Source organism: Hippoglossus hippoglossus, chromosome 18 (assembly GCF_009819705.1).
Source record: "Hippoglossus hippoglossus isolate fHipHip1 chromosome 18, fHipHip1.pri, whole genome shotgun sequence".
Taxonomy (NCBI): Eukaryota; Metazoa; Chordata; class Actinopteri; order Pleuronectiformes; family Pleuronectidae; genus Hippoglossus; species Hippoglossus hippoglossus.
The window spans coordinates 15,746,030-15,757,539 of NC_047168.1; the positions used below are offsets into that span (position 1 = coordinate 15,746,030).

At 41.3% G+C, this 11,510-nt stretch overlaps 1 protein-coding gene and 1 long non-coding RNA gene across 4 annotated transcripts; both read right to left on the reverse strand.

Moving 5' to 3' along the window:
- Positions 1-89: 89 nt before the first annotated feature.
- Positions 90-9,554, reverse strand: LOC117779117 (SLAM family member 9). 3 transcript variants are annotated; one of them, XM_034615007.1, is made up of 8 exons: positions 9,125-9,554; positions 3,413-3,582; positions 1,900-2,205; positions 1,205-1,480; positions 1,024-1,122; positions 862-923; positions 691-768; positions 90-516 (listed from the first exon to the last, which is right to left on the reverse strand). In XM_034615007.1, exons 2-8 carry the CDS (start codon positions 3,501-3,503, stop codon positions 427-429), a joined length of 1,002 nt encoding a protein of 333 aa, XP_034470898.1. In that variant the 5' UTR covers positions 3,504-3,582; positions 9,125-9,554; the 3' UTR covers positions 90-426. The 3 variants fall into 3 exon arrangements, with proteins under 3 accessions (XP_034470898.1, XP_034470897.1, XP_034470896.1); XM_034615006.1 differs by having other exon boundaries at positions 90-534; XM_034615005.1 differs by having other exon boundaries at positions 691-923.
- A 22-nt stretch (positions 9,555-9,576) lies between these two features.
- Positions 9,577-11,128, reverse strand: LOC117779144. Its single transcript, XR_004616932.1, has 4 exons — positions 11,098-11,128; positions 10,929-10,973; positions 10,407-10,469; positions 9,577-10,169 (listed from the first exon to the last, which is right to left on the reverse strand). It is a non-coding gene; the product is annotated as an uncharacterized LOC117779144 (long non-coding RNA).
- Positions 11,129-11,510: the final 382 nt, after the last annotated feature.

Here is an 11,510-nt window from a genome sequence, read left to right on the forward strand (position 1 = left end):
GCAGAAATAAACTGGTGACTCATGAATTTAGATGAGGAAATGCTTTAAAAACATTACAAAACTGAAGTAATAAGTAACAGTAATACAAGCAAATATAGCCAACTTTGTTCATTGAAATGCAAATAATATGCACAAAACATTCTACAAAATATATTCTCTGTATTTACAGAATTTACAGCACTGCCAACAAGATTGAATTTTTAATAATACTGCATTTCAGTTATGGATTTCACATGATATGGCATTTCATTTATTTAGCTTTTAAGTTAAATTGCATTTCATTGGTTCTAATAATATACTTTGATAAAATCCTGATAAACACAAGGTGCAAAAATCTCTCAGGGCCAAAATACAAGTTTTTACAGAAGCTGATGCCAGAGCAAATGGAGCACCTTCGTGAGGCAGCCGGACTTTCAGCATCCCCATTTACTTCTTGATCCCCTGAATGTCCTGGTAGAAGGACACCGGCGCCTCCCTCAAGCGACCAAGCTGAATCTTGTCATACACAGTGTGAGGCTGGATGAGCAGCAAAGGAAAAAAAAAAAATATATATATATATATATAAGAGATATAAATATAGAGAGAGAGAAGAAGAGGAAGAAATGTAATGAAGTCATGAATCCTTTCATTTTTCCTCAACATCTTTAAATATGACGCTCACAGAACTCATGATTGAACGTTTGCTCTCACCCCTGGTTTCACTGCGTTGACAGGGTCACCAACGGTTTCATACACCGAGCACTTCATCGATGTCCTCTGGACGTTTGACTGTACACACGTGACCAAGTGGAATAGAGACAAAATCATTCGGACACAGGCAGAAGCAGACAATTTACCCAAAGCAATATTCTCAACACTCGCCTCCTCAGCAACTGCCACATCAGCGATGTCAGCGTACACCGTCAGGTCAGTGGAGTCGATGTCTGGTGAAGAGATTAAAAGCAAAGTATCATAAAGAGAAACTGCTGCTGAAGTCAAATGACAGAAAGTACAAATAAAGGGTCATATAGACGTGTTCCTCACCAGCTGGTCTCTGTTTGCAGTGACAGACACCGATAACTGCCACGAGGCCAACAATCAAAACACTTCCTGCCGCCAACCCCGCGAAGAAGATGAGCTTTTCTGATGGAATCACGTACACATTCAAATATTAAAGCATTATTAAAACCCCCTGAGGAATTCTTCACCGATGGGCCACACTCACGTTTCTCCTCGTATGATTTAGAGCTGCTGTTGTCACACGTCACTGTTTTAGATGTAGATATCTCACTGTTGAAGATGGTGCAGGTGAACTTGGTATTTCCGTCCTGCCGCCTGATGGTGTACCACAGCCTGGGGCCGACCAGGGTCTGGTTCCTCACGCTCCAGCTGTAGTTCACGTTGCTGTCGGGGGTCGAAACGCACTCCAGCGAAACTGAGCAGGATTCGTTTGAAGGATGAAAGGTGGAGTTGAAGCTGAGGTCGGGCGGAGTCAAGGGCTCTGATGTGCAGCGAGGAGAGAGCCAGACATTACACCTGTAACCTTGTATGTGCAGGTGGAGGTTGTTGAGCTCTTCTCTGAACCTGAAGCTGAACTGAATTCCCAAAGCACAGATGTGCAGAAGCAATGGCAGTTCCTGATATTCTACCAGCTGTGATCACACAGTGGAATAAAAGCAAATGCATCTAAAGCATGAAAACTCACCAACTGAGCCTGCAACATGCAACAGAACTGAATCCCTGCTCAATGTCTCTAGAATGTTAAGTCCAATTTAATAACATTTAGTTGCTTTATTTAAGTGTTGCAGTAAAGCCTTCTATGCTACGTGTGGTTTTTAGGTCAGTAACTACCAATGAATCGATGGACATATTAAATGGACAGTTGTTGGGACACAGTTACCAAAAGGAAAAGCCTCTTACCGTGAACTTGTAGACAGATGATGACTGTGGCCCTTTGCTTATTATTTACCTCTGAGACAAATTGGAAGTCACCAGAATCTTGAAGAGTCAGATTCGTCACTGTTAAACTAAAGTTTGTGAGGTTCATCTTTACTCTGCCTTCAAACCTACGATCTTCCAGTACATGTAGACTCCTGTCTGCAACTACCAATTTATTAAATGTCCATTCTGCGACGGTGACATCAACAGGTGACAAGCATGATGAAAACTCCACGGTGTCTCCAACTTGTTTATGGACGGTGCGATCACAGCCGGAAGCCCCCACATCTGGAACACATCAGCAAATAACTGAGTAGAATCCGTCTGAAACGGACGATTCTCATGTCAAAGAGCAAATAGCTGAAACAGTGACTTAAAGAAAACTCCACACGACATCATGAGATATTCATAAATTCATTTGTGCGTAACACGACATGAAACGAGAACACGTCTCGGTGGAATCACATGATGACGACATCAGGATGATCCTTCATGAAGTGTGTAATCCTCCTGACAGACCAAACAACACAGACCAATGGACAGGGGCAGAAACAAAACCTCCTCTGCAGCCCCTGAGCTGAAAGGGGGCCCCAGAGGATGGTCACAGCAACGACCCCCCCCCCCCCCCCCCGGTGTCTGCAAGCCCCTGTTCTGCTGAGCTATGTGGTTGATGACATCGTCTTCATGAGAAAATCTTTGGTTACCGCTTTTCATGACAAGAAAGAACAGTGCGACCAGAAACCCTGACCTCAGTGACGAACAGGAAAGATGGTTTTATTCACTGCTCGTCGTTATCTGTCGCTGCTGCTGCAGCTGCTACTCAGGAAATTCATGGTTTAACAGTTTCTGCCGTCATGCTGTGTGTTTAAGTTGAATGAGTATTGGTAGTTCTCTCAACAGTGTGTACTTGCAGTATACGACGCACACAAAACCCTGCTGGCTTGTGCATGTGCAGCAGTAAGTTTTGAAACTCATAAATCTACTTCAGCTGATTCTCTGCAAAGGCCCACACCCCACTTGTTCCTGTCTCAGCAGTTAGATTCACTGTCTGACCCCCCCCATGGCTTGTCACAATAGAGTTCAACAGAATTACGATGTCAAAATGACAAATCCTCCTAAAACGATGTGGACACAACAGGAACAGAAAAGATGACCCATCCCTGACTTGTGTCAAGTTTGTTTCCAGGAAGGTTCAGCAGAAAAGTTGCAGATATTAGCATATCTGTAAATAATCACAAAATAAAACGGTTTCTGAAGCTATAAAAACTCAAATTTAAATGAATGTTGCTCACCAGGAGGATTTTATGACTTTTTATATAAATGCTCTTTGAACACTGCCTCGATTGTTGCGGTTCTCACATCGGTATATTTTTATTTGCAAACGCACAAGACCAAAAAAATCAGAGACCTCTTCCATGAAAGACATGTCAAAGATGATCCAGCAACTTCTGCCCCTTTATGCTCTCATTACTCAAAACAGTAAAACATAACTTACCATGTAAGCAAACCCCGAGAAGCAGCATGTGAAAAAGCAGCTCGCTGTGTGTGAAGCAGCAGCTCAGGCAACGAAGGCGACCACCAACCATCTCTGTGGCGAGAGGAACAACGTCTGGTTCCTCTTCTGGTCGATCAGACTGTGCTGTGACAAGTCAGCACTAAAAAAAACTAAAAAAAGAGCGAGAGAGCGAGCGGGGGAGTTTTTTATCAGCGAAGAAGCAGAAGAAAATGACCTTGCTGCATTGACTGTGAATTACGAACAAGGTTCATTAGAAACAACTGGAAATAATTTAAAGAGTTGGACAAAAAGTTGAGTCTCTGTTATTTCTCTTCTGTCATTCATGTTCATGCAGTTTGCACTTTGTTTATGATTTGATGCTAAGAGACTCGTTTGTATTTTGGAATTTAGTGGTTTGGTATCATGCGTTTCTTGGGGAGGGGGAAGTTGAGGGGCCCCCCAGGTCTCTTTTGCCCGTGGCACTCAGAGTCCCTTGAAACAACCCTGCATGTTATCGCCACACGGTTTGTTTCTATTAGGTGACAAAACGATCAAGTGAAAAAAGTGAATTCATAAAGAAGTTAAATGATGAGATTATGATTTGAACTCGACCCAAATGTCACATCAGCAAAAACTCACAAGAACCGTGTCTGTAGACGAATGAAGCAGGAGTCTGGAGATTCTGGGCAACGATCCACGTCTGATGAAAACTTTGAGCAGGAAGAATTTAGCGGCGTCCTTTCAGCCATATTCACAAATCCCCATTTGCCTCCTCGGGCTCCAAAGCTGTGGAACAAGCTCCCTCTGCTGATCAGACTGGATCAGTTTCCTCTTTTTATACCATTTGAAAAACACATTTTCATAAAGAGGCTTTTAACCTTTGTTTTATTGCTTTTCTAACTGAACTTTCAGTTTTTATGTCTGTGAGGGACGTTGAGCCGGCTGACGTTTAGGAGAATACATTCACGTGTTTGCTGACATTTATTTGGAAAGGAGAAGTGGTATGTAGACGGTGAAGTGATGCTGGACAGTGAGTCGCCAAAGAAACAGAACCACGACAGAGACGACACGTTTAAGAGACGTGTGTGGAGCAATAACCAGAAGAGTTCAACACTGTAACTGTGTTTATTTCACCACAATGTTTCTAACAATCAGGTTTCAGGTTTTCAATTTACATTTGTCTGTAATTAAAATACAATGAAACAAAAGACAACACACAGACGTTGCATGATCTAAGAACTGAGCAGGAGAAACACGGAGCTTTGTTCCAAAAGGAAGGAAAAACCACTTCAACATCATCCAGTGATAATAAACATGCATCACATGCACTCACATGCAAACAGCCACTGAAGCACAGTGAGCTGCTCACACATCAACAGAGAGGAACACAACAGAGCGCCATCCAGTGGCTGAAAATACAATGTGCAGGGAAGATAAAACCATCAGTGTGAAAACTAACAGCTGGATGCAAAAGGAACTTTCTCACTCGATATATATCTTTATATCTATATAGATATATATATATGAAAAGACCTGGTTTGAACTAGTAGCGTGAGGGAAAGTGAGGATAATGAGGGATTGTAACAACGCCACCTGGGGAATTTCACCTCCAGGAAATAACTAAACTATTGTGTGTGCAACAGCACAGGTTCGTGTACATCACAGGCAAGAGACGTGTTTTACTTGTAGAAAATAACTTTATTAAACTCAAATGCATAAACCAACAAAAAGCCAAATGAAACAAACAAACAGAACACAAATTAACATATGAAATAAAACACTTCAGACAAGATCAACACAGGGACCGGGCTGGGACGAGAACCAAAGGAAAAGGGGAAGGATTAATAAACTAACCACCCGTGACACTGCAAACCAACAAAACGGCTCGTGAAGAAAACGCCACCACCAGGGATTGGGTCGCCGCCTCAGGTCCACAGCACCTGACCAACAATAAAAAGATCATTAAAACATGTCAGTGTTTAATCAAATGCTGGTGAAAACAACAAATAAACCAAATACAAACCAACATAAACAACAATGTAAATGGGATTGAATGCTACTAAAGGTTAAGCGTCCCTCCGAGGAGGTCACTCCACGCTGCACCTCAACTGAGCGTGGAGAGCCACAGTGAAAGAGAGAGAGCACTTCTTTAAAAGCTGCACCTCCTTCAGAGCCAGGACAGTCTTCAACAGTTAGAACAGTTCCATACAAGCCAGAACAGTTCCATACAAGCCAGAACAGTTCCATACAAGCCAGAACAGTTCCATACAAACCAGAACAGTTCCATACAAACCAGAACAGTTCCATACAAGCAGAACAGTTCCATACAAACCAGAACAGTTCCATACAAGCAGAACAGTTCCATACAAAACAGAACAGTTCCATACAAACCAGAACAGTTCCATACAAAACAGAACAGTTCCATACAAGCAGAACAGTTCCATACAAACCAGAACAGTTCCATACAAACCAGAACAGTTCCATACAAGCCAGAACAGTTCCATACAAGCCAGAACAGTTCCATACAAACCAGAACAGTTCCATACAAACCAGAACAGTTCCATACAAGCCAGAACAGTTCCATACAAAACAGAACAGTTCCATACAAGCCAGAACAGTTCCATACAAGCAGAACAGTTCCATACAAACCAGAACAGTTCCATACAAGCCAGAACAGTTCCATACAAGCCAGAACAGTTCCATACAAGCCAGAACAGTTCCATACAAACCAGAACAGTTCCATACAAGCCAGAACAGTTCCATACAAGCCAGAACAGTTCCATACAAGCCAGAACAGTTCCATACAAACCAGAACAGTTCCATACAAAACAGAACAGTTCCATACAAACCAGAACAGTTCCATACAAACCAGAACAGTTCCATACAAGCCAGAACAGTTCCATACAAGCCAGAACAGTTCCATACAAGCCAGAACAGTTCCATACAAGCCAGAACAGTTCCATACAAGCCAGAACAGTTCCATACAAGCCAGAACAGTTCCATACAAACCAGAACAGTTCCATACAAACCAGAACAGTTCCATACAAACCAGAACAGTTCCATACAAACCAGAACAGTTCCATACAAGCAGAACAGTTCCATACAAACCAGAACAGTTCCATACAAGCAGAACAGTTCCATACAAAACAGAACAGTTCCATACAAACCAGAACAGTTCCATACAAACCAGAACAGTTCCATACAAAACAGAACAGTTCCATACAAGCAGAACAGTTCCATACAAACCAGAACAGTTCCATACAAAACAGAACAGTTCCATACAAACCAGAACAGTTCCATACAAACCAGAACAGTTCCATACAAGCAGAACAGTTCCATACAAAACAGAACAGTTCCATACAAAACAGAACAGTTCCATACAAGCAGAACAGTTCCATACAAACCAGAACAGTTCCATACAAAACAGAACAGTTCCATACAAGCAGAACAGTTCCATACAAACCAGAACAGTTCCATACAAAACAGAACAGTTCCATACAAAACAGAACAGTTCCATACAAACCAGAACAGTTCCATACAAACCAGAACAGTTCCATACAAGCAGAACAGTTCCATACAAACCAGAACAGTTCCATACAAACCAGAACAGTTCCATACAAAACACAACAGTTCCATACAAGCAGAACAGTTCCATACAAACCAGAACAGTTCCATACAAACCAGAACAGTTCCATACAAAACACAACAGTTCCATACAAGCAGAACAGTTCCATACAAACCAGAACAGTTCCATACAAACCAGAACAGTTCCATACAAACCAGAACAGTTCCATACAAACCAGAACAGTTCCATACAACCAGAACAGTTCCATACAAAACAGAACAGTTCCATACAAAACAGAACAGTTCCATACAAACAAGAACAGTTCCATACAAACCAGAACAGTTCCATACAAGCAGAACAGTTCCATACAAACCAGAACAGTTCCATACAAAACACAACAGTTCCATACAAAACAGAACAGTTCCATACAAACCAGAACAGTTCCATACAAGCAGAACAGCAGGTCCGTCTGCAGCGTGGTGGCCAATGACGGCCGACGAAGGAGCAGGGCCTCTAGAAAGGTGAAAAAACAAATTTAGTAATTCAAATGACAAACTGAATTTCATGAGTAATGGGACCATATGTTCCACCCTGTCAAGCTGAGGTACAGCCACAGCAACCGGAGGGTGAGAGTCTCCACAGCTGAAGCTGAATCCAGCTGTAGCACAACAATCAGCTGGGATACAATAAGCAGAGACAGGCAGACACCGTTACTTACCAAGCAGACCCGCAACTGACCCGCAACGGCGCTCCGCAGGTCCCCGGCGGAGCGATCCCACGCCAGCGGTCAGCCGCACTGCGTATGAGGGGATGTTTGAGTGGTGCGCTGGCTGTTGCGCCAAGCGCCAAACTCCGCCACGGCAACCAAAAGACTCCGCCACAGGAGACGAGCGGAACCGGAAAGAGGGCGAGCTATGCACGGCCGCTTAGCGACCAGCGCACCATTAAATCAGGTAAAGCGCCCCGCAGCGGCAGGGAGGGAGCGCGCATCCGGCTACAAACTGATTGCAACAGTCTACACGAGAGGTCTTCAACAGGGGGTCGCGAAATTTTTGGTTGATTAGACAATTTTTTATATTTTTAAAATTTTTAATTTATTTTTCCAATCAATTTTTTTTTCGACAAATTTAAATGTATTTAAATACACATTAACATGAATCCAACATATTGTAGCGAACGGATAAATGGAGGCAGAAGACGTCATCTTTCATTCAGCGACACACAATAATAAAAACATGAATATATGAACCTGTGTATTATTCGAATAGCTGAGTATTGAATGCACAATAACAGGGTAGCTATGTTTATACATGGCACTAGGCCCAGTTTGATATAAAACACAATTTTTTACAATATATATAGTAGGGGGTCCCTGCTCCATCTCTCCATCAGTTTGGGGTCCTTGGCCTGAAAAACGTTGAAGACCCCTGGTCTACACATTTCAGTAAAGATCTCTTTAAAGCAACACTATGAAACTGTTACTGAAGAACAGCGCCCCCTGCAGCCACATGTGAGGATTAACTCTTTTTGACATGTTCACACTCAAACATCAGACTCACTTTCATCAAGCTGCTGCTTTAAGGTAAAGAAAATTGCATAATGTTGCTTTAACAACAGATGAGAAACAACTGTCCCTGGTCTCAAGCCCCTTTTCCACTGGTTAGACTGGTTTTTAAAACCCACCAACATAATAACAGCAGCGACACAATGTCCTCATGTCGGTAAAAGCTAATTTGCAGCAGACAATAAGAACTCGACTGATTTATTGCTTGATAAGAATTGGCAGATATCAGCTGTTCACTGACGTGTTGCATCAGAGTTTATTTCCTGATCCACACAGAAGAAAAACTTTTATTTTAAAGAAGCAGAACATATTCATTCATGTTCTATATATTTGGCTGCATTTGTGTTTTATTTTCATTTATAGCTATTTATGATAAAGTTTCTGGTTAAACGCCCCAATTACATTTCTTTTTCATCAGGGTTTGATGAGATTATTGCAAAAGATAATTCATAGATAAAATCAAAAGCTGCAGCGCCACCATGTGGCTGATGATGTGGACTTGCAGGTGGGAGAAAAGTGTTCCCACTGAGACAAAGGTTTAAATGTACAACAGAAGAGTTTCCTGCCACAATAAAACACAAACCTTCTTGTCTTCACTTGAAAGCCGGAGTCATCGGTCAGAACAGAGACGTCATGTGGAGGAAAAATCCAGCAGCTGCAGAGCTTCACTGTGCAAAGACCAGCTGACAACTGCAGACATGAGGAACTGGCTGATCAGACACTGGTGGGACCGAAAGAAAACTCCCACACAGGAAGTCAAACTGAGGACACTTAAGGTGAGGGATTTCAAAATAAAACAGGACATATCGACAGAGTCCAGGTGGGATTTCACAGTTTAATAAAGATAAAAGAAAGAACACATTCAATTATATATTTGAATTATAATCTGTTACAGTTCATCACATTTCAAAACAAAAAGCTAAACTGTCTGCAGACGAGTGTTTTCATCAAACAGAGAATTATGAGCCATGGAAATAATCACACATAACCACAGACTGTATATGGAACATAACACACAGCCAGACGAGGTCCTGTCTCACATCGTCCTCCATTGAGTCATTGGTGAATAATAACAAAGACATATATATACGTACGAATGGAAAACATCACAGGTTGCATTCAAACCTTTGTTGCATGACTGCGGCAAAAATATACAGAATAAGCTTTTTTTAGTGGCCAATGCCGATACCGATATCAAGGAGTAAAAAACTATCACTTATATATAAAATTGGCAATAAAGCTTAAGTATAACAATATTTTTTAAAGAAATCAAGATAAATTGAAAGAAAACACAAATACGACAGAATATATAGAACTTGAATTAAGACAAACAAATGTTCAATGTAAAATATAATCATAATGCACATTGTTTATCCTGTAAAATAAACCTTTTCATATCGGTGCATATCTTAAAAGGCCCATATCAGCCAATTGAAATATTGAACGTAAACACAAAAGCAAATATCACAGCATTTCTTTCTTCATTGATACTGAAATTCAATCCAGATCATGTCGTTCTTTCCAATGAGCTGTTACAAAACTGGTGAGTCTAATATGTGAAGGTGTTTGAGGATGAATGTTGGTTTTCATGTTCTTGTTTTCTGGAGGATGCACCATTCATAGTGGTCCTGAAACAAAGTGACAATAACTGCAAATTTCTGAAGTACACACTTGATACTTCAACCCTACAACATGATCAAGGCCGTTCATAGTTTTACACAAAGGATTTGAAATTTGAGACACCAACTGAACTGCATACTTATCGTACAAGAACTATTTAATAATGATATGATGGAGTTTCAGTTGAGGTTTATGTCAAATGCACATGAGCCAGTAGCTGAACAGCCAGTTGTTAATATTTGTACCTGAAGCTGAATGTGGATTTTCATTAACGTAGTCAGACCTCTCCTCTGGATCACCTCGGGTTCCTGTGAAGACAGAAAACCACTTGAGAAGGTTGAGAACCTGTTTTATTCATTTAGTTGATCTCGTTGCCACTCTAATATCTCTATCACAACCAGCATCACCAGCTTCAGGTGCTCCACACGTGTTCCAATGCAGATGAACGTCCTTGTTGTTCAAACATTAAATGGGCGCAGCAAAACCGATCCCTGGTTCAGTTTGATCTGGGTCTGACTACATTCTGGTGCACTGGTCTGGAGCCGGGTCTGAGGAACCTTTCCACCTGTAACTCTGCTTCAGACTCAACTGAAAAGTCCAAATGTCTGTCTTTGGACCATGTGACTAAAATGAGATGTTGGAAAACCACGCGTGTGTTGATGTCATGACATCGTGTTGGACATTTCTGTACTCATCTGCCCGTCCACCTGAAATCAGAAGGTTTTTCATTTAGGACTTCTCTGCAGGAGGCACATTTTATACTGTACCTTCCTCCGTGTCTCGTCTGATTGATTCATAGATGCAGTTGTCACCTACGAGTCAATAAAAAATCAAATCAACATGAAATGTAATTGGAAACTTTGTGACTAGGTTCTTCTGAAAAGCAACAACTTAGAAATAGCTGTGAAGGCATTCAGTAGGAGAAGGAAGGCTGACCGTGGAGAAGAGACGAGGACACTTGCAGTTGGTTTTCATCGGGGTGGACAGGTGGGTCTGAGCTCTGATTGGTTCTCAGAGACTGGCTGAGCCTGAAACAGTCAAACAATCAGAAGTGAATGAAAAAGAAAAAGTAAAGTATTGCTGTTTTGTTGAAGATGAAACAAGAGAGAGTGGAACCAACCTGTCACAACACAGATCTGTGAAAAAGACAATAATGATCACGTTACATGATTTTATTTTTCAACCTCTGCTCCATGATTCTTAATATACAGAATAAGCTTTTTTTAGGGGCCAATGCCGATACCGATATCAAGGAGTAAAAAACTATCACTTATATATAAAATTGGCAATAAAGTTTACTTATAACAATATTTTTTAAAGAAATAAAGATAAATTGAAAGAAAACACAA

Excerpts from the sequence above, each read along its gene's own strand:
- LOC117779117 (XM_034615005.1), bottom strand. The coding sequence starts at position 3,503 with ATGGTTGGTGGTCGCCTTCGTTGCCTGAGCTGCTGCTTCACACACAGC. Across the intron at positions 1,481-1,899 it reads CATCTGTCTACAAGTTCACG|AGCCCTTGACTCCGCCCGAC; the intron begins GTAAGAGGCTTT and ends GCTGCACATCAG. Across the intron at positions 517-690 it reads TCAACGCAGTGAAACCAGGG|CCTCACACTGTGTATGACAA; the intron begins GTGAGAGCAAAC and ends CTGCTCATCCAG.